This window comes from Ambystoma mexicanum, chromosome 1p (assembly GCF_040938575.1).
Source record: "Ambystoma mexicanum isolate Mex_15411 chromosome 1p, UKY_AmexF1_1, whole genome shotgun sequence".
NCBI classification, from domain to species: Eukaryota; Metazoa; Chordata; class Amphibia; order Caudata; family Ambystomatidae; genus Ambystoma; species Ambystoma mexicanum.
Genome location: NC_090921.1, coordinates 1,505,814,102 through 1,505,839,206, shown reverse-complemented (window position 1 = coordinate 1,505,839,206; position 25,105 = coordinate 1,505,814,102). Strand labels below are relative to the sequence as shown.

Genomic DNA, 25,105 nt, shown 5'->3' with positions numbered 1-25,105 from the left:
GAGGGATGACCTTGGGGGCTCCTTACTCAGCATATGCTAGGGGAGTCTTGACATGGATAGCACCACATGTCCCGTTTTTAAAACACTGCAGTCTCACACAGATAAGGCTGGCAGGCTGGCCATGAAACGGGGGTGGGTGGAAAGCAGGGAACTCTGTATCATTAATATGTATGCACTGAATCAAGATACTGCGGGAAACTTCAGAACTCTGTACACAAGGATCGGCCCGTACATGGATGGGACGGTGGTGTGGGGAGGGGACTTTAATTGCACCCTAGACCTGGCAAAGGACAGGTGGACGGTAAAATTGGGGCATCCAGCCCCAGCAGCCAAAACTCTGAGCATGATGCTGCAGTCCTTCAGGCTGACGTCTGGTGGGCATGATACCCACTAGAACGAGTGTACTCACATTATACAGCCCCACACAACATGTACAAGGCTGGACTATGTGTTCACAGGTACGAACTCACTAAAGGAGATAATAAACACAGAATATAAGGCAATGGTCCTGTTGGACCATGCCCCCCCCTAGTGGTGACCTGGCAGATCCTGCCACTTCGGGCCGGGATACCGACATGGAGACTCAGGGCAGGCGCTTAAGGATGCAGCATTCCAGGAGGGACTGAGGGTAGAGGTGAAGGAATACTTGGAACATAATTCGGGCAGTGTGAAATCAGCCAGAGTGGTATGGGAGGCGTTTAAAGTGGTGGTAAGAGGGGCGGCCATGGCGAAATCTAAAGGGATGCAGGAGGGCATCACACGCGAGCTGCAAAGTGCCGAAATAGAGTTAGAAACTATTATGCGGGAAGGCACAGTATCCCTGGAAGGACGCAAGAGAGTGGCCCAACTGCAACAGGAATGCAGGAACCACTGAGATAGACTGGGCAATCATAGCTACAGAAAATATATATCGAGAGGCAGCACGCAGAGGAAGATAAACCAGGCAGATTACTTGCCTGGTAATGCAACAAGGGCGGTGCGTGGGGAAGATGGGCAGGAGAGGGATACCCAAGTGGGAGTGAATGAAAAAATGTACGAATATTACAAGCAGCTATACGAAGACTCAGAAGAGAGTAGGGAGTCAGATATACGCGATACACTCACGGATATAATACACCCCAGATTAAAGGAGGAAGAGAGGGATAGTCTTGAAGTCCCAATAACAACGGAAGAGTTAGAATATGTTATTGAGCCACTGCCTACCTGTAAGGCCCCAGGGGCGGATGGACTCCCTAGCGAATTTGATAAGGCATATAGGGCAGACATACTTCCCCCGCTACTCGAGATGCTGAATGAGGTGCTCTCCATAGGCAAATTACCCGAAACATTGCGGAAGGCGATTATCATCCCGCTCCTCAAACCTAATAACCTGGATACAGAGTGTGGCTCCTACAGACCCCTCTCACTCCTGAATCAGGACAGTAAGATTCTAACGGCGGTTCTGACAAATAGGTTAGGACCAGTTATAAACAAGCTTGTACACCCAGACCAAACTGGATATGTTCCACGCAGGAATATAACTAATAACCTGAGGCGGTTGCACCACGTTATTGATTACACCAAGGGAGGGGAGCTAGAAGCGACAATCATTTCACTTGACACGCTGAAGGCGTTTGACTCTGTCAAATGGCCGTGGTTAATGACGGCCCTAGAAGGATATGGGATCATGCCCACTTATTTAAAATGGGTCAGATTGCTGTATAGCGAGCCAATCACAAGGGTTAAAACAGGTTTGTTATATCAGAGCAATGGCAACTACTGAAATGCACCAGACAAGGATGCCCATGGTCCCCAATGCTGTTTGTTCTAGCTTTGGAACCCCGAGCGGTGTATTTAAGGGAGATATATGGGGAAGTAGGGATAAGTACGGAAGAGGGTCAACATCTAATATCGCTGTACGCAGACGATATGCTTTTATATCTAAAATATCCAGAGGAGATTTTACAGTATATTCTGGAGGTGTTGGAAAGGTATGCAGAGTTGTCATGAATAACTATCAATCCACAGAAATCGAGTAGATTCCCCCCAGGGCAATACGTAGGGCGCCCCATACACAATTTGCTGGTGTTACCAATAGACTGGGAGGTAGAGACCTTCCAATACCTAGGGGTAGATGCATATCATGACCCCGAGATGTAACACATACAGAACACTGAGAAGGCACTGGCTAAAATATAGAAAAGTATAGCATTGTGGACCAAATTACCGCTGTCCATGATGGGTCGCGCAGCACTACTGAAGATGGTGGTGCTGCCGAGACCTTTACATTACTTCCCAAACATCCCACATATGATACCCAAGAGATTCTTCGTGAAAATGCAGAGTATATGCAGGGGCTTCATCTGGCATAACGCAAGAAAGAGAGCAGCATTATGGAAGTTCCAGAACCCATATGAACAGGGTGGCCTCAAACTGCCTAATTTTAAAGCATACTACGTAGCAATCCAGATTCAATTTGTGGCCAGATGGTTATCGAAGGAGCAGACGCCTGAATCTAGGCTACTTAGGGACGAATGCTCCCCATACTTCCTAAATGAGATAACATGGCTGCCTAGGAAGAGCAACGTCTGAGAGAGCCAGCTTTTGAGACTAGGAAGAGACATTTGGCATAGGACATGCCGATTGATAAACAATCCTACCTCATGCTCCCCGCAGATACCACTGGTGGCGCTGGAAGAAATGGACACACAGGCCAGGCTGTTTATCAGGAAGTGGTGGGAACCGGGTGGGGTAGCTACAGTGGGGGATATGAGTAGACAGGAAACCTAGGGAGTTTGAAGAACTGGCAGGGGACACAGGATTACACCAAGGACAGCATATAATGTATTACAGACTCTCAGATCATCCAAAGGATGTGGCCCGACACCGTTTTAGCCCTAACAGCCGGATAAGATGATAGAAACATTTTGTGATGTGGCAGAAGGGGGGCATGAGGTCTCCCGCATATATGAGTTGTTGATGTCAAAGATTGGTAAAGAGATAGCCCAGACGAGATTACAGTGGGAGGAGGAAGCACGAGCACCAATGTTAGACAGCATGTGGTGTAGAGTACAAAGGTATCATAAAGTGTTGAGGAATGTACAGCTGCAGCAGATCCAGCTATACGTGACCCACGGAGCATACCTAACCCCTGGGAGAATCGCTAAGTTCAACCACGCGGCTGCCCCGACATGCCTGAAGTGAGGGGAGGCAGGGGCGGGAATGGTGCAAATATTTTGGTCCTGTGTAGAGATGAGGAGATTTTGGGAAGGAGTGGCACAAATAATGAGTAAAGTGGAGATTAACCTCAATGTGAGAACCCCCTGGGCGTGTATACTGGGGGGGTTCCCTATGCCAAGCAGAGCTAAACACGTGAACAAGCTAAGGGACCTAGCGTGTATATATACTGGCAAAACGCAGAATAGCGATGAGATGGAAAGCGCAAAGGCGACCGTCCGCTAATGTGTGGTGGCGCGATATTATAAAGTGGGCAAATGCAGAAACAGAGATATGGCAAGAGGCCAGAGGTAGCCAAGAAGAAACAGAGGGTGTGGGGGACGCTAGAGGCCTGGATACAAATAGTAGCTGAACTATCTCTGCTGGACCAAACAAATTTGAGCAGCACCTAGCATTGGAAGGGGGAGGATGGGTGACCTGGCTCATCAGATAAAATATGAAAGCAGTGCAGAGTAGGCCGGGTGGGGGGGGTTAAAAGAAAATGCATATGACTGTGTGCCAAAAATGTGTTGACCGAGGTTTGTAGTATACATTACAATGTATGGTTGTATGCTGAAAACCAATAAATATAAAACAAAAAAAAACCTAGGCCTGGCTGTGTCTAAACAGACCTTGTCTAGGTTAATCATCCTCAATATTTCTGAATGCTATACTTTGACGGGCAAGGTCCCTCCTGAGGGCTTGCATGCTCATTCAACCAGAGGTATGGCCACGTCGACAATGGGTGGCCATATAAAAAACAGATCTGATGCTGCAACCTGGTCTTCCATACACACATTTACCAAGCATTATTCCCTGGATACTTCCCATGCTCAGGATGTGGCGTTTGGTAAGGCAGTCCTTTATTCTGCCCTTTAATTTCAAATATTACTAAATTCTTCTCGCGCCTACACTCATGTATACTGCTTTGGGAGTCTGTCAAATATGAGGAAGGACACAATCCATTCGAAGAACAGGTTACCTACCCCTGGTAACGCTCTTTTGACTGGATGTTCTACAACGTATTCCTCATCGCCCCCCCCAACCTACCCCTCTGTAGAATTTCCCATGCTATTACAGCTTTCGTTCCAACAAGGCTGAGTACGATCAGACCTGATTTGTGGCCACTTCTGCTACACGAGGAGGGGGAAAAACAAGAACTGAGGCTACGGGCGCCATGCGTGCTACTTATAACATCCAATGACGTCACCCTCGATGGAAGCCTTCGAGGCAAATCGACCAGACGCCATCGACGCAGGGCGCCCTCTGCCAAAAAGATTTCTGGAGCAGCCGAGCTGTGGAAACTATGTCAAAGATGAGGAATACATTGGAGGAACATCCAGTCGAAAGAACGTTACCAGGGGTAAGTAACTTGTTTTTCTACAATGTTCACAATGTGGTCCCCCTCGTCCGGGCTCAGGTCCTCTTTCCCACAATGTTCACAACTTGGTTTCCCTTGTTTTGGCTTGCACAATGGAGCCCCCTCATCCGGGCTCAGATCCTCTTTTGATACCAGAATCGAAGACTTTCAAATGTGCAATTGGTTTTGCTTAAACCGTTGCAGGACCACATCAATTCACTTCACACAGTTTACGCTTCAGATCAATTTTCTACTTTCTACTTTCACTTCTTTTTGTCAGGATACCGTACAGAGATCTTTGACGTAGCACATTCACAATGCCGGACCGATCCGTCAACGGTATTGTATCTTTCCCTCTAATGTTCAAATATTCACCAGCAATTTAGCTTCACTCGCGTCCTTTCATCACACGGATTTAACAATGTTCGTTCCAGCGTTTGTTTTACAATTTTGCTGCTTGCAACCTTGATTTCAACACAGACCGGTCTGGCATCGGTCTCCCCAACTCACCGGCTGTATTGTTCTCTGTTGCTTCTTTGTTCTTGGATCCAAGGGTGATACCACAGCATCTGCTGCTCCTCCCTGCCTTGGTCAGTTACGGGGGAGGACCCTCAGCATCTCCGACACACAATGCAGGATTGTTCAGCCTGGTTTCCTGGTCTGACGCTTTCTGCCATGCAGGTTTCTTGAAAGTAACAACTTCCTGCCAAAAAGGTTGATGGTGTTTTGCCCCTCACAAACCTCTCGTGCCTGGCCGTCTTTCTCCCCTCGTTCAACTGCCGACTCGAAACTGCTGTACCTTTGTGTGTTTTGCCTCGCTCTCGTGTTCTGTCTTTTATCCGTGTGGGGAAGTGTAATGGAAGTCAGGTGTGAGTGATTGTCGATAATTGCCTGACCATAGTATTGGGACATGTCAGGTACATGGCTCGGAAGTGAGTCTGTTTTTTCCCAGAGCGGGCTGTCTGTATAAAAGTGTTCGTGCAGGAAAAGGGGGTGGGTGTTGAGTTGCTAACTATATCATCGGGTAGGATGGGATAAAGGTGTTGCAGGAAACAGAGGGATACCGCGTCTCACCATCCGGTGTCTCACTCCCACTCCCCGGGGACCCCTCACCCAGGTGATCCTCCCGCACTGGTCCACCCCCAGGGTCTGGATCCAAAGGCGATGGCCGTGCCCTTGCCACCTGAGAGAGAGATTTGTGGGGGACTAGCAGATGAGACACCTTCTGGTTTCGAACAGTAAGGAGGGGTGGGGAAGATGCATCAGAGAATGCATGTGTGTAGATAGCAGGATTTTAACACTGAGTTGATGTGATGTGATAGTGTCAGATCTGGGTCAATGGTACATCCAAGGTTGGCTTAGAGGAAGATGGCAGTCTTCCCGCAGATTACGATTTCAGATTTTCCGGATTTGAGAAGAGGTGGCGGCTAGCTGTCATCCAGTGGTCGATTTCTGTGAAGCATGAAGCGAGGACGGGGAGGATATGGAGGGTCTTTTAGGATCTTGAAGATTTGTGTGTCATCTGCGCAGTTGTAGAAAGACACGCCCTGTGAACGGTAATAGCGGGGAGGGGGCTCAGGTAGAGGTTAAAGAGCATGGGTGAGAGATGGGTGCCCTGTGGCACTCCGTTGATGACGGTGCACAGAGACGAGGAGATTGAAGGCATGTGTATAATTTGGGATCTGTTAGACAGAAAGGAGGAGGCCCACTCCAGCGCTGCACCCCTGATACCGAGGGAGTGGGGTCGTCAATGGTGTCGAAAGCCGATGAGAGGTCGAGAAGGTTTGGTGTTAGGGTAGATTTTCATTTGTATGCATAAACTCCTCTACATTAAACCCTGCCTCCCATCACACACCCTAGGATCAAGCACTGCCCTCTTACTTGTGATTCCAACCTCCAATTCAGCCAGGATTGGTGGATTTACCTTCTCAATCTTGGCACCTATTCTGTGGAACTCACTCCCACCATACAATCGACACAACCAAGACTACATGGCCTTCCGCAAAGCTCGAAAAACCTGGCTCTTTCCGTAAACCTGAATAATGACCATCTAGTGCCTTTGAAACCCTAAATCACCATGGATCAAGAGTTCAATGTCAATGTGAGTCTACTACACATGCCTAGCTGCCTCCTGTGCCATCTCCCTCTGAGTGCAGGTATCATGATACGCGTGAATGTAACCCGGAACAATGGGCTGGTAAGAATAAAACATCCACTCCAGGCACTTGCCTCTCCTAGAACTATGCTCACTATTTACTCTACACCGACAAACAATAGAGCGCAGCTAAACCCCTCGATCAATTCGGCCTAGCTGCTCACAAACGAACAATACCCCATGAACACCTCAACACCCGGCTAGAACTTCACCAGCAGTGGGTATTTCACAAGAGAAATGGAAAAAAGTGCGAGGGGGAGGGCTGTCCATTCCGTTAAGCAACTAAGTTATTGAACTTGTTGACTCGGTGTCCTTTCTCTGGCATTCCTAGGTACCTTAACCCTGTAGCCTTTTACCTTGAGCCCTGGAGACTGGTTATGTGCCATTTTCTTCCCTTACCCAAAGACATTTTATAGTAACTATTTTCATGCTGCTTTTTCATTAATTCTTGCATGCTTATTTTTCCCTCATGCTGTACCCAGTGCACTTTTTATATTTTTCGAACCTGCACAACGTGGGTCTTAGAGTTTAATAAAGGTGTCTGTGGAACATATTTTTATAGACATTCCTTTAATTTTGTTACCATACTATTGTTTTGGCAGCTCCCATTGCAGGCTCTCATCTCCTAAAAAGAATATAGCCTACTCAAAGGGCCATACTACCAAAGTAGAGGCAAAGGAGGTGCACTATCCATTTTTCATTACTTGAAAAACTCTTGTCGACTTGTGGTACAAGTTCAGGCATACCGCATAGAAGTCTTTGCGCTCTCTTGTACCTTGCTTCCCCAGTATCAGCTTTTTAAGAGTTTTCAGGTTTTGTAAAATGATTTTGGTATATATGATGTAGAGGCAGCGCAGCTTTTTTTAAATTATCTTAGACAACAGTGCTGACACGAGAAAATCAGTCGACATTTGGTGAGCAATGTTTTAGAAATTATTCTTAATGGAACCGAATATAAGGGGTTAATTTCAGAATTCTATAATTCATTGAAAAATCTGGACGCCTGTGGACATAAGATCTGGCAGAAATTGAAAGAAATGGGCATAACTATACAGGGTTGTGGCTGTTTAAGTAAAATTACTCACCAATTCTCCCTATGGACCAGAATGCAATTATGTTTTGTTACACTCCCGAGATACAGACTGAAATACTTTCTACAATAGATCTCATATTTTGCTGCTTCTTTCATTGTTGAATTTTGGAAGGGAATTGAACATAGTACAAAATATTAACATTAGTGGAGTTACACTAAAAAGCAGCACTTTGAGGAGTCAGTGACTCTGGGGTGTTCCAAGCTCAGGAACGTGTAATTGCATTGATTGGAACTTTAGTCTTCAAAGCTTTTTGTGTCCAAAATGGAAATCTAAATACACCCTAGCCGACAGTGGGTTAACACAGTAGGTGGGGGCCTCCCTGGGAGCCATGCTTAGGGGGCCAGGTCCCCAAACCCAGCAACAAAGCACACTACAGATATGCATTGACCGCCATGCATGTGATGATCATTTTGATACAGGGAAACGCCACACACTGCACTAGATGAAAGATGGAAGTATGTGTTTTAATCAAATCTTAGATTTTTTACCTAGCATGGAAACAAAGGGTCTACGCATGGCCCCTGAGTCCTGACATCCAAATGTACCAGCCAAATATCTGTGGCCAGTGATAGATGCACAGTAATTATACAATAAGAATGCATGTTTATGCTGGTTTTGCTAGTACATGCCAGTAGCCCCATGTACAAACATTATCTTGTTGGCTTTGCCCTTAATGCCTGTAAAATTGTCCTGCCACAAGAAAAAAACTTAGTATTGCTGCCACACAAATGCTTGCCCAACCACTGCACCACCATGTAAGAATACTCATGTTGACTTTGTCCTGATTTCCAGTAAAACATCCAATGCTACTGTAAGGAACCATTTCCTTGTTTTGCTGCATTTGTACCTCAACCCAACATGTAAGAACACTCATGTTGCCTTTGCCTTTCAGTAAATATGCAATGCCACTGTAAGAAAACATTTACTTGCTGACTGCACACGTGCCTGCACCCCCTCCCTATGTAAGAACACACATCATATTGGCTTTGCCCCTTATGTGAGTAACAAAATGGCATGCCAAAGGAATAAAATGTCCAGTTTGCTTGCCTCATTGTACTATAAACGTCTACCCCAAAACTTCCTCCATGTAATAACATTCATCAAGTTGTCTTTGCCCATGAATACAAGTAAAACATGTAAGAAAACATCAATGTTCCAATGCGCCTTGCCTGGGCTCCAGCCTTGCATGCACACATTCATACCCATTCAAATATCCCACCAACCCAATAGTGACTGGGGAGTTTCTTAATTGGAGTGGTGTAAACATTTCCCACAAATATGCGTTCAAGCATAGCGAGGAAGCCCGAATCAAACAAAGGTGGTTCAGAGGGTTGGGGGATGAGAAAGGACGTTTCCCCATTATACAGCACACTTTTTGTGAAACATTTGGTAAAAAGCCAGACAGTTTATAATTGGTTTTGTAGGGTAACTCAAAAAATCCAATAGATGCCATTCACCAACAGTGCACAGGAACATTTCCCAAAGCATTTCCATGATGCCTTTCGCCACAATCTATACCAGTATAAAAACACTTCCACGCTGGCTGCGCCCATACATGTTCATAATGGCTGCACCTATACATGCCATTACTCCCATATAAGAACATACTCTTTCTGCTTTATCCATAATGCCAGAAATGATACTATAATAAAACTATACTATAAGGAAACATGTCCAGGCTTGCTTTGCCAATATAGGGCGTAAGGACATACTCCAGTCAGCTTTGCCATTCAAAATGCCATGCCACAATAAGAAAACATGTCCAAACTGGCAATCTAGCCATTAATAACACGTCATGTTGGGTTCATCATAGATGGTCAGTAAACAATGTCATGGCACAGGAAGAAATGGCTAGACTGGCTGCACCAAAATGTCAGTCTAACCACTAATAACACATTACCATGCCTGATTTGCCATGGATGCCCATTAAAATTACAGTTCAGCTCACCCACTTTGACCCCCACACGCCTTCCTCTCACTCCCTTCCCAACCCCCAAAATCCACTTCTCAGCCCAGCATTAAACACAAGCACACCCATTCACTCACTCATTTACATGTGCACCCATTTACCATATGCACACCAAGCCACGCGTACATCATACTAACTCATTCACACACATTACCTAATATACATTTGCCCCCACACGTCCCCACTCCCTCCCATCTCCCAAAATCACCCCGTCAGCCCAGCATTAAGTACATGCGCACCATTCAGTTGCTCATTTACACATGCAGCCATTCACCACACACTCACACATACGTTCACCCAGCCACCCATACACTCACTCATACACATTATATAATGTTCATATTCATATACCCTTGATTGCACACACAGACATTTACAATTATGAAATATTTCCCACCTTTTTCAGAAAATCCATCGCTTCGAGGGACTCTGCAGGCAGGTCTTGGCTCCTTGCTCCATGCTGACAGGAACAGTTCCTGTCATGCACAGAGGAGCAGGAGCCTCCATCCGTGTCTTTGACCGCTTGGACTTCAAGAGGAAAACATTTCTTTTTGAATTCACTCCTACTTCATAAAGAAATTATTTCTTTTTGAAGTCTGAGAGGGCCCCCCTCGGGCATGGGGAGGCCGGGGGGTCCAGGTACACCAATGGTAACAGAGTTCAATGGGGGAGAGAAGCTGAAATACATAATAGGGTTAGAGAATGCTTTTTTATTTGAGGAACTGAAGACAATAAGAGAATCAGAATCTGGGGCACATATCTGCTTTTCATAGTACATTTTGTTGTGCAAAATCTACTAGCCCACTCACATAGGGAGGACACTTTATGAAGGGCGAGTACCCTTTGCATGGCACTCGACCTTGCTAGCAGGTATGGAGATGTTTGAAACTTTAATTTGACATTTACAGCAAACAAACTTTGTTTCCAATAAATGGCAAACAAGGTTTAATTGTGGATGACTGGCCTTCGGGTTTCAGCGTTGCACCAAATATAATGTGTGCTTATGGTGACCTGCACCATTTTACAGAAAGCATGGGTAAATATGTTGTCACTCATCAACATGGGGGTGAGTACATATATCTTGGGTCGAGCGTGTAATCTAAGGAATATGCCCTGCAGGTTTAGTGGGATTTTTAAGAATTTGCACGGCCTGTTATATATATATATATATATATATATATATATATATATATATATATATATATATATATTAATTACTTGATACTAGACATTGGTCAGTTGTATAATAATCTTAAAGATTCTGTGATATGTTTATGTAATTGTAACATGAAAAATTGAAAATGTAAAAAGTGACGTGGGAGATAATGTAATTTTACTGTGTGGCACTCTTTCTCACCCAGTTGAGCGCCGGCGCAGAGACAAGATTAACAATTGGATTGTTCAGCTTTCCAAAATCATTCCTGATTGCTCTATCGAGAACACTAAATTGGGCCAGGTAAAGAATTCCCCTTGCCATCTCTCTCGAGTGAAGTCTGGTAAAATATGCATGTTTTTCCTAATGCGTGTAATGCCTGCAGCAAAAGACTTGAAGCTTTGTGTAACTTTTAGCAAAACCCTTCTGCAAGCTTTTGGTCAGATGTTGGGCTCCATAAATGTGGTTGATTCTACAAGCTTAGTGGTAGCTGGGTGAAAAATTTCAAGCTGCAAGATACTAGCAAGGTTTATTCACACACCTCCTGGCATGGATGCATAGTGCTCCACTTGCACACAGCACACAATTTCTTACTTGCCAAAGGCTGGTGTCAAGTGTAGACTTTGGGGCCTATCGGTATTGTGGTCTAACCCCAATTACTTTCAGAACCCACACCATTTACCTTCTTTTAAAGATCGAAGTTGGACTTTTTTTTAACTATAACTCTCTTCTCACTCTCCAGGGCTTTTTCTTTGTTTTGAGTTTTCATAACCCTGAATGACTCCTTGAACAGTAGTTCTCGGACAGGTTTAGTACCAGGAACCTTCTGCATATTGCACCATGGAGCAAGCGCTGAATTGAAACCATGCTTTCAAGATGAGATTAATAGAATGCTCTTTTGAGCACATGCCTGTTCCACCTCTCTGCTTTACTTGCTGCAACAGTACTGGCTGATGCTGGCTCCGGGGGCGTTTTTCAGAAGGTCATGATGGAGAATATGGTCGATGGGTGCTGATGGTTGGTAGACTTCAGAGGATGCTTTGCATACCCAGGTTCTGAAAAACCTGTCAAACGTTCTCATCCACGGTTGCTGCTTTTTAATGAAGGTTTGCCCCTAGAACATAAATGGAAGAAACTTGGTGTCAAATTACTGATCACTTTCAATGTTTTTTTATCTTTCTTTATATACGCACGTTGAAATAAGGGGCCCAATATTTCCTTCGTTTTTCGATTACAGAGTTAGTGATGGTGACCAAGTTATTATTAAGTTGGACTCCTCTTGGGAGAAGCACATTTTGAGATGCCATTTGCAAAGCTTTCCCCAAAAAGGATATAGTTTCAATAGTGAAATATTTTGAGAAGTTTTGGGGATCTGAGAGAGGCTTGAGTCCATCAAAGGAATGGGGCAAAGTTATACGGGGAGTCGCAACACATGCATTTCCGCTGCTTTTTTTCAAAGGACAAACTTTACTTTCTTTTTTTTTTAATGTTCTTTTTATTTCAGGATTTAGTAAATCAACAACAATAATCATAATGAGGAGGCATAATCAACAGAAAACAGTCTCTTACCCCCCCTGACCTCTCCTCTCCAATATCTCCCCCCTTTTTCCCCCACCCACCTCCTGGTCCCCCCCCCCCCCCCCCACAACCCCCTTGTTTAACAGTGTCTTCCCCAAGCGAATAAAAACCACCCTTATGACCCTTCAATTGGCTAGAAATTGTGAACACTGGGGTTCCGCACTTGGCCGCCCCACAGGTATAACTTTTGGGCCGATGTACCCCACCTTTGAGTAGAACCCAGCTGTGGCCTCTTCCTTCATTCCCTCTCTCCCCGCAAATCGATCTGCTCCGGTCCTCATATATTTATCTATGAACTCTCCCCATTCCCTGTCATGAGGACCTGCCTGGCCCTGGAGTCCTGCCGTTTATTCTATATATTCAACGCCACATTGATCCACTCCCTTTTACATGGGGTGTGAGCACTTTCCACTTCATGGCTAGGCAGGCAGCAGGCCCACGCTACCAAAAGCAGAGACGTTGCCATTTTCGATGGTCTGACATATTCACCATCCTCCTCTTGCAGACCGAACAAGACCATCATGGGCGATTTAGCTTTCCCGATCCCGTTCTAGCTCTAATCCACCCCAGGGTTTCATCCCAGAATACTTGCACCCTTGATCACCCTCATCACATGTGCCAATAATCAGCTGTAGCACTACACCAACGCCAGTAGGAGGGGTTCACCTTCTAAAACATTTGAGAGAACCTGGCAGGGTCACCCCCTCTGAGCTCTATCTCTCAACTCTCCCCTTCACTCATCAGCCTCCCTCACTAGTTTCCCCTCTATTCCTCTTGGTATTGGTCCTTCCCCTTCTCCTCCCCCTCTGACATGCGTGTTCCCTTTCTTCACTCTCCCCTTCCTTCCTCGTCTCCCCTCTCCTCCCCTCTTCCGATCCCACCACCTTGCCCCTTCTCATCTCCCTCTCCTTCCTCATGACCACACCCACACCCTTCCTCAACTTTCCCCACTTCCATACCATCCCTCTTCTTTCCTTCCTCTTCGCCCCAACCTCATCTACCCCCCTATCCTTGAACCCTCCAGCGTTATCAATATTGCCCTCTTGAATGCTAGATCCCTCTGCAACAAGACTGCAGCTGTTCTGGACATGTTTTTGAGACTCAACCTTCAATTTCTCTGTATTACAGAAACATGGATTCCCCCTCACAATTCTATTGTACCTGCTTCCCTTACCACCTCCTACTCCTCCTTCTCTCATATCCCCCACCCCTTCGGCCGCGGTGGTGGCATTGGTCTCCTCTATCACCCTAACTGTCTCCTCTCCTCCTCTTCACTGCCTCTTCCTGTCTTCCATTCCTTCGAATATTTGTACAAATGCTTCTCTTCCCCTCTCGCTATCTCCTTCTTTATAATCTACCGACCTCCTGGCCCCCTCTCCTCCTTCTACGATGACCTTGATCACCTGCTTTCCCTCATCCCCCTTTCCCCCCTAACAGTACTTGGCGACTTCAACCTTCACCTCCCCTCTTCCCTTCAACCTTCTCTTCTTTCCATTCTCGACTCCTACCTTCTCACTCCTCTCCCTACTTCTTCTACTCACTCCTCGGGTTCCACTCTTGACCTTATCTTTATCTCTACCTTCTCCTCCTCTCTAATCTCTACTCTTCCCAACTATCTTTCTAATCATGCCTTACTCACTCTCCCTCCCTCCACTCATCCTCCTCCCCCACTTCCTTCTCTCGACGGGATCTCTGTAACTTTAACCCCTCTCTCTTCCTTGATACCTGCTCTTCCTTCCTCCCTCCCCTCTCTCTCCGATTTCTCCTCTCTCTTGGCTAATGAAGCTTTATCCTCTTTGTCCTCCTCTATCTCTTCCATCCTCTTTCAACTTCACCCTCTCTCCCCTTTCCGCCCTACCTGCCAACTCTCTTAGCCCTGGCTTTCCCCTCAACTACTGTCTATGCGCCATCGCCTTGAGCGACGTTGGCTCAAATTCCGCTCGCCTGCTAATCAAGCCTCCTATTTCTCATACCACTCTTTGACTCATGCCTCAGCTTAGCTAAACGCTCCTTCTACTCTAACCTCCTCCAATCCCAATGCTCCCAACTGTGTCGCATCTTTCAGACCCTATCTCGTCTTCTTTCCCTGCCTACCCCTGACCATTCTCCTACCTCTCCCCTCTCTCCTTCTGATTTCGCTAACTTCTTCTCTTCCAAAATACTCACTCTACGGCAAAATATTCTTCGCTCTCCTTCTTACTCCCCCCTCTTTCACCACTCCTACATCTTACATGTCTAATTTCTCCCCTATCACTCCTTCCGATGTTTCCCTCCTGTCCAAAACTCACCCTACTGCTGCCCCCTCTGACCCACTCCCCACCCCTCTTATTTCTAAAATCTACCCTCTTCTTATTCCTTACCTCACCTCCTTCTTCATCTCTCTCCTCTGCTTCCTTCCCTTCTGCCTTCAAACATGCTATCATCCTTATTCTTGAAAAAAAGCTCTGCTAACCCCCTCCTTGCCTCCAACATTCGTCCACTCTCTTCTTCCATTCCTTTCTAAACTTCTCGTACACTTGGTCTACTCTGACTCAGCTTTTGTTTCCAATCTCTCTTCTCCCCCCTTCTCAATCTGGATTCCGCCCTAAGCACTCCACTGAATCTGCCCTCACCTCTGTTCTCAACTCCCTCCTTACCGCTCACTATTCTAAGCAATCATATGTCCTCGTCCTCCTTGACCTCTCTGCTGCCTTTGATACTGTTGATCACCCCTTACTCCTCAACACTCTTTCTTCCTTTGGTTTCAAAGGCCCTGTTCTTAACTGGTTCTCTTCCTACCTCTCCAACCGTTCTTTCGCTGTTTCTTGGGGTAGTCGTACTGGGCCCTTTCCTTTTCTCTCTTTACACTGCTCTTCTTGCCCCCATCATCTCTTCTTTCGGTATCTCTCACCATTTCTATGCTGACGACACCCAGCTCTATCTTTCTCATCTTTCACACCCGACATCCACCACAATCTTTCTTCCTGTCTCACCGCTATCAAAAACTGGATGTCATCCCACTTTCTCTCCCTCAACACTGATCAGACTGAAGTCTTGGTCTTTCCCTTCACCTCTCCCCCACATTTCATTCTCTTCCCTCCTTCTAATCTCCCCATCTCTGACCATGCTCGCGATCTTGGCCTCCACCTCGACTCCTCCCTTTCCTTTACCCACCATATTTCCCTTGCCTCCCATGATTGTCGCTTCCACCACTTCAATATTCGCAAAATCTGTTCCTCTCTCATCTTCCGTGCCACCAAACTCTTAATCTCTTCCCTCTTCTTCTCTCGTCTTTTTCTATTGCTCCACTCTCCACTTTGGCCTCCCTGCCTCTCATCTTGCTCCCCTCAATTCCCTCTATCACTCTGCCATCCCTACCCTCTGCCTTCTCTCTCCTCACAACTCCATTTCTTCTTCGCTCTCTAATCTTGGCTGGCTTCCTTTCCATTCTCAACTTAAATTTAACTTTCTTTCTCCAGCATGGGGTCTGGCATAGATTCACATGCTCATGAATATTCCCCGTCGTCAGGCTGGGAATCCTCGGTAAAGAAAAAATCAGTATCGGTTTTGTTTCTGATCTGTCTTTCTCAGTAGTAACCAATCACTGGCCTCTGGGTCATACTGCCCCCAGCCATATATTGTTTATAATGGTTTGTCTCATGTTTTGCATTTAAGCTTCCAATTATTCTATGTATCCAGTTGTTGTAATGTAAAGTGCTTTGGAGTAAAGCGCTCTATAAATTTAATAAATACAAATATTTGCCATATATGGAGGATCTTGATGCATGCATCTTTTATTGGCTTGAGATAGATATCTGAGAGGCACCCCTACATAGTCTACCACAAAGTACTGCGTCTATTTCCATCTATTTGTCTCTTTCCCATCTCTTTCTCAGTTTCTCTGTGGACCCTTCTCCAGGAGTCCACCAATTCTCCATACATTGCCAAAATCAACCCTTTAATTTCCAAACTTTTATCTAAAAGCTTTTCAAAGGGAGTAAGGTCCCTCTGTGTCCTATCCCTCCAAGCCCCTTCCGTTTACACCCCCTTTCATTGAAAGTACGAGAAAACCGAGAGCCTCCCTATGCCCATTGCCCCATCCAGGTTGGTTACGGTAATAAAGGTCCCCCCAACCCCCTTCAGAGGCCAATCCTTTCAAATGCAGTCTTAAACCATTTCTGAAATCTTTTGGTGTTGGGGATCGCCTCTCGTACGCCCTATGCACAGAGGTGACCCAGAGGGGAGGGCTAGGTCGTTAAGCCTTTCATTTCAGCGCCTAGTCACCAAATGCTCTGTGTTGTCCCCACAATGGGATGATCCCGGATTTTATGAGGGAACTTGCTTCTCAGCCCCCAAAACCATTCCCCCACCGTGGCTGGGGATAGCTGTGGGTTGTCCAGGGTAACCCATTGGAGGTCCCTTTTTGCCCTTAATTGAGGTATGAGGACCCTCAGTTGCACCGCTTTATAGTAAAGTTTCAAGTCTGAGAGCCCCACTCCACCCTTCTCCTTATGTAAGGTCAGGACGTCACAGGATATCCTATCCTTTTTCCCCCTGCCAGAGGAAGCCCAGGAGAGCAACCTTTATCTCACAGAAGAATGTGTCTGGAATCGGGATTGGGAGCATCTGGACTGCATAAAGGAACCTCAGGAGGCAGACCAAAATAAGGGCATTGAGGCGTCCGAGCCGTGATATGGTTAACTGGCTTCATTTTACCAAATCTGCCTTAAGTTTCTATATCAAGGGATTTAAAGGGGGGGGTTTGAATCAAATAAATCTCCCATGACCCATGTGAGGTTGATCCCCAGGTATCGTAGTATGCCTAGGTTGACATGCACCCCCAATTAGTTAAACCTTACCATTACTCCATCCCTATCCCTATCTATGGGGAAAAGGACTGATTTAGCCCTATTGATCCTGAACCTAGATAGGATTCTGTACTGCTCATTCAGCTGAATTATTCTTGGTATGGAAGTCAGGGGACTGCTCATGTGCAAAAGCAAATCATCCGCATATAGCACAACTTTGTACTCCACCCCTTCCACCAGGAATCCTTCTACCTGGGGGTCCTCCCAAATCCTCTGGGCGAGAGGTTCTCGTGAGAGGGAGAATAACGTTGGGGAGAGGGGACAGCCCTGCCTAGTTCCTCTACTCAACCCAAACCAACGGGAATATCCCCCATTCACTGCAACACACGCCAGGTGGGATGTGTGAACTGCCATTATCCCATGGAGAAGCCTGTCTCCCATACCTACTTTAGCGAGCACCTCTGTGAGGAATTCCCACTCTACCCTGTCAAATGCTTTTTCAGCATCCACTGAGAGGAGAGAAGGGTCCTCAGTCATCCCCTGAGCTTCATACATCAGGTGTAAGGTTTTCCTCATTGCGTCAGCCACCTGTCGTCCCTTGATGAAACCCACTTGATCCGGATGGATCAATTGCAGCATGTACCCCTCGATCCTGGCAGAAGCGGAGGGGGGGGGGTAAGGAAGGACTTGTCAACCCTGCCGAAAATCCATCCTCCACAGGGGCCAAGGAGAAAAGTATGGGAAGCTGGAAAGGCGACATGGCGAGGGATTCTAATTAGACAAGAAGGTGGGTGGCGTAAATAGAAGGGAAGGATAAAGCACAAGACTCCACCACCCATGGGATAAAAGCGGCTTTCGCTACCTTCTACAAAAAGCTGTATGAAACAGAGGATAGACCAGAGGCAGAAGACATAACATCATACTTAGCGGGCATTCAATTACCCAGACTGTCTCTTGAAGAACATACCCTGTTTGCTAATACCCAGCACTTGCCACTTGCTGGCTGCACCACCACTGTTTATTGCCTTTATTTATTGGATTTATTATTATTTATCTGTTCTCTTCTGTTCTGCGCTTTCCACTTGTCCCTCATTCCATGCACTTTTCCCCTTTTTATGTTTATTGAATTTATATAGCGCTTTAAGCCAAAGCGCTGTACAATATAACAGGTACAAAAGTGAGAGAAAACTATATTCGAGGGGATTGGGTCCTCCGACGTATTCCATATCTATGACAGGTAATCACCACAGCTGTGCTGCTTCGGAAAAATCTTTGTGTCCTGCGTCGATGATGTCGATACGCTGTCCCCAAGGGCCTCCGTCGAGCCGACGTCACCGGATGTTATAAGTAGGAAGCACAACGCCCGTAGCCTCAGTTCAGTTTTTTCCGCGAACGTGTTCACTTCAGAGATCTTGGTGCGCCTCGGTTCTTCTAAGTTCTGTTCTTTCGGTTCCTCGAACCTGTTCGTTTGTGAAGATCCATGATGTCTTTGTCTTCTTCCCCGCGGCCGGGTTTTAAGACGTGTTGGGACTGCGGGTCCAAGATGTTGTTGATGGATTCTCACGTCGCTTGCCTCTGGTGCCTCGGTGAGAACCACGACACGGATGACTTTGTAGATTGCCAGTCGCTTACTTGGAAGGCTTTGTGGGAACGTAAGAAGAAGCTTTCTGTAGGTAAGGTGGCCAAGCCCCAGAAGTCAAAATCACCAGCCTTTTGACTGACGATTCGAGGGGCGACTCTCCGCAACGTCGGCGTAAGTCCGGGGGGTCTCGGTCCAGGAGTAGGTCGCGCCATTCCTCTGCCTCTTCGAGGCACTCACGGAAGCGCCGTCACCGGTCGCCTTCCCCGTCCTTGTCCGAGGACTCCGCCCATCGGCGGGTTGCTTGTCCCTACAAGCATTCCACTCCTGCGGAATGGGATTCATTTCGGCAGGAGATGATGGCGATTTTTCAGACGCCGGCCGTGACCGTGCTAGAGACACCACTCGCACGCCTTTGGGCTCGAGCGGTCGTCGCGATCACCGGGCGCTTTCGAGGCCCCGGTCGGACAAGGATGGTCGCTCTAGCCATGCCCGTTCCAGGTCCCGGTCTTCGATGCCCTCGAGACCGCTGGAGCCTGTGAAGTCTTCTCAGAAGACATCGATGCCTTTGGCGCCGAGGTCGTCGAGGGACTCTCTCGAGGCTCCACCTCCGAGGAAGCCATCGGCGCCCAGGCTGTCGAAGGACACGCTCGGGGCTCCGCCCTCGAGGACTGTGTTGAAGCTGTCAGCGCCATGCTCGAAGTAGACGCCGATTCCCTCGACGCATTTCGAGGCTGCTTTGTCGGAGGTACCCCGTGGCACAGTGGAACCCCCTAGAAAGCCTCTGGCCAAGGTTAAGAATGTCTTTTGTCCCTTTTTCTGTGCCCTCATTCCAGTCCCTGGATAATATTTCTGAGGTGGATGAAGGGTCTGAGGAAGGTATGGTTCCTGATGAGGTACCTGACGAGATTTTGTCTGGTCATAGCCAGATTGACGACCTGCGTCAGTCGTTGCACAACGGCAGTGGTCTGGACACCTCTCCGGAGGTGGAGTTCTGTAGGCCTGAGCCTGGCACCCATGCCGAGTCCTCGAACCGGCGCCTGATGTCGAGGGTAACGGATTACTTGGGGTGGTCTGCGCCACCATTGGATTTTCTGCAGGATGACCTGATGGATATCCTTGACCAAGGTCTTCCAACTGACCCTGTATTGCCATTCCATATGGCTTTGCAAAGAAGGGTGGCAGCGGCTTGGACTGCTCTGGAGAGTCTACCGGCAGTGGGCAAGTCATTGCCGCGAAAATACCGCCCAGCCAGTAGCAACCCCTTCTACTTGACCACACACCTCATTCTGGAGAGTTTGGTGGTGCAGGTGGCTACGGCCCCAGCAAAGCAGGCGTCATATCCTACCATCCCTCCTGATAGGGATGACAAGTGTTTTGATGGCTGGGCGAAGAAAGTGTTTTCTTCAGGGGGTATGGCTTTACAAGCGGTCAACTCCGTGTGTGCCTTGTCACGTTTCACGCACACTCTGTGAAACTATATTTCGTTGGCTGCTGAACATATTCCCGAAGGCGAGGAACGGGATGGTTTTCTTGCTATTATACAAGATGGCAAGGATGCCATGCGTGAGTCCGTTCAGTCGTGTCTGGACATGGCAGACTGTCTCAGCCGGTCCATGGCGGCGAGCACTGTAATACGCAGGTTGCGGAAGTCGGGGTTTGCTCCTGATGTGCAAGCCTGGCTCCTCAACATGCCCTTTGATGGTGAACATCTTTTTGGCAGCAAGGCTGACGGGAGCCTTGAGAGGTTGCAGACCTCCAAAGCTGCAGCGAAGTTGTTGAGCGCTGCAGTTCGCCAACCTCCGCCTTTTCGTCCTAGGGGACAGCAATGGAGGGGAGGTTCCTTTCGATATTACTCGTCCTTTAGTAAATCGAGAGGAGCTGCAAGTCAAAGGGGCCACCGTAGGAGTACCAGAGGTGGAAAACGGGGTACTCGAGGTGCCAAGGCCGCTCGGGCAGTTGCATCTTTGCCCTCAGGCACTGCCGCAGCCGCTTCAGCTCAGTCATGAGGCCATGTCCCATGGTTCGCCGGTTGGGGGAAGGCTGGCGCAGCATCTTGTAGAGTGGCCATTACTTCAGATGTGTGGGTTCTGGAGATCATAGCCCATGGCTATTGTCTTGCTTTCTGGGGTGTCTAGTCAAATGGTCGACAGACAAATGGTCGACACAATTTGGTCGACAGGACAAATGATCGAATTTTTTTTTTTAGTTATATATATTTTTTTAGGTTTTCGATTAGGGGAAAAAAGGGCAAACGTAAAGCGTACTTTTATAATCGTGCCCGAGACCAGGAGAGCCCTTTCTTCCACGTCAGACCACACCTTTGACACCTCCATTTTCCGATATTTCCCTTTGAGGATACTCACCCTCACTTTCCTTAAGGTCCCACAGCCCCAATATTCCCGACCAATCAATCCACTTGGGACCCTCTGTTCCTCCCATTTACCAAATTTAGTCTCCTGGAGGAACATGATGTCCAGTTGCTCTTGCAGTAGTTCCCTAGCAACCAGGGATCTGTCATGATCACTGCTTCCAAGGAGTCAGGAACAGCCCAACATCCTTGGAAGCAGGCCCCTAACCGTTATCTTAGGCACTAGCCGGTCCCCACTGGGACCTTTTGGGCCTTGTCCTGGCGCCGGTGGCACCAGGCTGATCAAAGTCATCGGTCCCGGCACTGGAAGCGCCGGGCTCATATTATGTATGAAGATGCTTGGGTGGACTTACCTGCAGCAGACCATGCTGCTTACTTACCAGCCACTTAGAAGTCCTCTGTGAACAGGAACTACTTTCTTACCTGGGTGGGGCAAGCTCCACTCCCTGGATACAGCACTGGAACACTTCTGGAACTGGAACTCTTTTCTTACCTAGGCGGGGCCATGGAGGAAGACACCTCATCACTCCAAGGCTATTTAAACCACACCCGATAGATGAAACGTGCTTCGCGTTATTCTGCATCTGCAGCAGAACGCTCACCGAGTCTGTTCCGGCCTTTCTTCTTTCGATCCTGAACCTGCAATAATTATACTTACCATTCCTGTATCCAGTCGACAACAGCACCTGCAAGGACAAGAAACAACAGGTTAGCAAGGCAACCTTTACACGCAGTGCTTACTCACCTGATCCATCGGCTGCGGCCATTTCTTCACGCTGCACCTCCGCCTGTGAAGACAAAAGCATTGTTATTACTTACCGGCACTCCGCGAATTCCGGATTTCTTCACGCAGCACCTCCGCCTGTGAAAACAGAAGAAGAGACATTAGACAGGTATTTACTTACGCCCATCGGGCTCGTCACAATAGAACGCCTGCAAATACTCCGGCGTCTCTTCAGCACGGACTAAGCAGCAAGGGAAAAAGACAGTTTGAGCGCTTGCATTTACTTACTCATTTCCAGGCGCTTCACTCCATCTTCCATCTCCAGAGTCCTGCAAGACAAAAAGGGAAAAGCATTATACAGAGTCCTGTTCAATATTAACGTGCCACGCACCAAAATACTATAAAGACTAAAAAGGTGCCCGGAAACTCACCGCTCGTGCAGTTAACGACGGTAACGATCCTCTGAGTTCAAGAGGCCTATGTTTCACCAGTGAAGGAACTGGCAACGGCACCCTGCACCCAGACGCAGATGGAGAGTCCAGCATTCACCTATCTAAGGTGAGCACGTGACCTGGGGGGGGCCCTACGGAGAAGCTAGGAAGAGAGGGAGAGGGAGAGGAACATTCAACAGCCCAGACCCTTAACCCCCATATTCTTTCACCTACAGAAACCTCACCCTTCGGGTTCGACACACAGTGAGAAGAGGTTCGACCCCAGAAGCCAATTGAGTCCTGCACATCACTTTTCGAGTCACAGACACCTTCCTGCCAAGACCAGCGCCTCCGTGGGAATCAGGTGAGCGTTACAGGATCTCTTTGTGGGTGAATTCAACCCCTTGACATTCAAAGTCCCAATCCTCAGGTGACCCTCCTGTGCCCTGTCAAACGCTACAGCCATCCTGTTACACCACTGGGGGAAGGGCCCTCCCCACCACCTAGGCAGCCAGTGCATGTCATTCTGCAATCCTTCAAATGAGGGAAACTAATATCCGAAGATGCGTACCGCCCCAAACCCTAAAAGGCACCAGACGCCCCGCAGTTGACATCACCAGGTTGAGACCGGACCACCAACGGAACCCGATCCATCTGGATCCTTTCCTTCAACATCACATTACCCTAGAGCCTGCCCCAGCAATGAAAGGACAAACCTTAACTTCAACTTCCAGAACTCCAGCACCCCTCTACACCTCTAACACTTCCCCACTCCAGCGTAAGGCAGTAGGACAACCATTAGAATACTGACTGGTCCCCCATTTTGCATTGCTTTTTGTTGAGACCACCCCAGTACGAGAGCCTACAACAAAATTCTACTCCAGCTTTGGGTCGGATTTCTGCCGCTGGCGATGTGTTCAGCTTCCTAAATTTTCTAGATCCTGGCATTCGTCTCCTTTTTGTTCCCTTGACAAGCCACAGTCTATCGCCATCGGCATTCTCTCTCAAACTCTGTGAGGTTCCGGGTTCCCCTACCAGCTCCCCTGTGACTCTCTGAATGTCCTCTTCAGTTATCAGCTTGTATATATACCCATCAACTTCAAAGACGATGGAGAACGGGAACCCTCACCTGCACCTAACCCCTTAGGGGCGAGCACAATCTTCTCTTGGCAAGGGTCAGAGAGGACAGATCCTGGAAGATCGACCCTCTAGTCGTGCCGTACATTACTCGGCCTCTCTTTTTGGCTTTCTCGAGGATCTTAAGTTTGTCTGAGTAATTGTGGAAATGATCGCAGACTGATTTCGCAATCAGAAAAGTATTTGCTCCACACTTCAGGAAAAGCGCCACAGTAATGTGAATTAGAAACTGAAGTTCAAGTGCCCTCTTGGATAACACGTGTTTCGACACACCAGTGTCGTCTTCAAATCAGGGCCAATGACATTACTAATAGACATGTAGTTACGGTCACAAGGAAAAATATGTATTTGAAATCAAAATACATGAGAAAGTAATTTTAACATGCAATCACAGAGAAATAGGGAGGGGTGACGGGGAGGAAGTTAAGGGTAAGAAAAATGAAAAACACAAGTAAAAAAATCATATAAACACACAAAATTTTGGAAAACAAAAAGATAGAAAACACGTTAGTCCGTATATTTGCAATAAGACTCTGTGTTATTTGAAGTTGTTTAACATTGTACACTATAAGTGAGAAATATGAAGCTGTGCCTTGGGGGCCTTACCTAAATCTCTGATCAAAATTGTTTCAATTCAGTGGAAACATGATGTCATGGGATAAATCCCTCTAGTAGCGATTCATTGCAAAATGTCATAATCAATGTGATTGAAGTGCGTGGAATACATCATTTGTGAAATCGGATATCAATGTATATCTACGTTTAAACGAGTAAATTGGTGCGGTTTTGGCTATAGCATAAATATGGGCACGGTGCCCGACTGTTCAAATCATTTAGTCATAATATGCCGTCAGGAGTATAGAAAGTTGGGCTCGATGATATTGATTTCACAGTTGTGGGTGTTTCCACGGAAACACTGAATTCTATCCGAATAGTTTATTCGCAACACTAACATCCATCAATAAATGTGTACTTTGATCTAGACATCATTTGTACAACTGTGTCTCAGAAGCTTACTGTGTACACCAGCACTAAAGTTATGTACGTAATGAAAATAATATTGAATGCTTCCTCTAATCGACTTTCGGCACGCATGATAATGTAACCGGTTGAGTGCCGTGATATTCATTGGGAACTACTTGACTCAGTCCGTGGCAAAAAGATTTCATTCGTAACACATAGAAACAGAAAATTACTACGTGCATTTGCATTACAATTGTATGTAAAAACGTCTCTACTGATCCTGTTCCTATCAGAACATGTATTTAAAGTGCGAGCGTAAAAGAGGGAGCGCTCGGTTGCACAATATTAAAGTATAAAGCTATAAATCCCCTGGGAGCACAGGGGAATAGTGCTGCAGTTTACCGTTCAACTTCAGCTCAATATCCTATCGTCTGTGTGAGGAATGGGCGCTGATTGCTTGTTGGTTTACAAGGGTTGTCTAGGTAACCCTTGGTCCTTTTACTATTTCCATTAAGTCCTACTCAAAGGATCAGACCAAATAAGTAAGCGCCATGTTTGTAGTTTGTATGTCGGTGAAAACAATAAGGAAACAAACAAGTGTGAGATAAA

The 25,105-nt window shown here is 47.0% G+C and overlaps 1 protein-coding gene across 5 annotated transcripts in view; it reads left to right on the top strand.

Annotated features, from left to right (window-relative positions):
- USF1 (upstream transcription factor 1) overlaps positions 1-25,105 on the top strand; it is a 1,351,219-nt gene that overhangs the window by 775,757 nt on the left and 550,357 nt on the right. For all 5 annotated transcript variants that reach the window (XM_069607201.1, XM_069607199.1, XM_069607200.1 and 2 more), the window contains one exon: positions 11,135-11,229. In XM_069607201.1, coding sequence (XP_069463302.1) covers positions 11,135-11,229 — 95 coding nt within the window. The remainder of the gene's footprint in view (positions 1-11,134; positions 11,230-25,105) is intronic.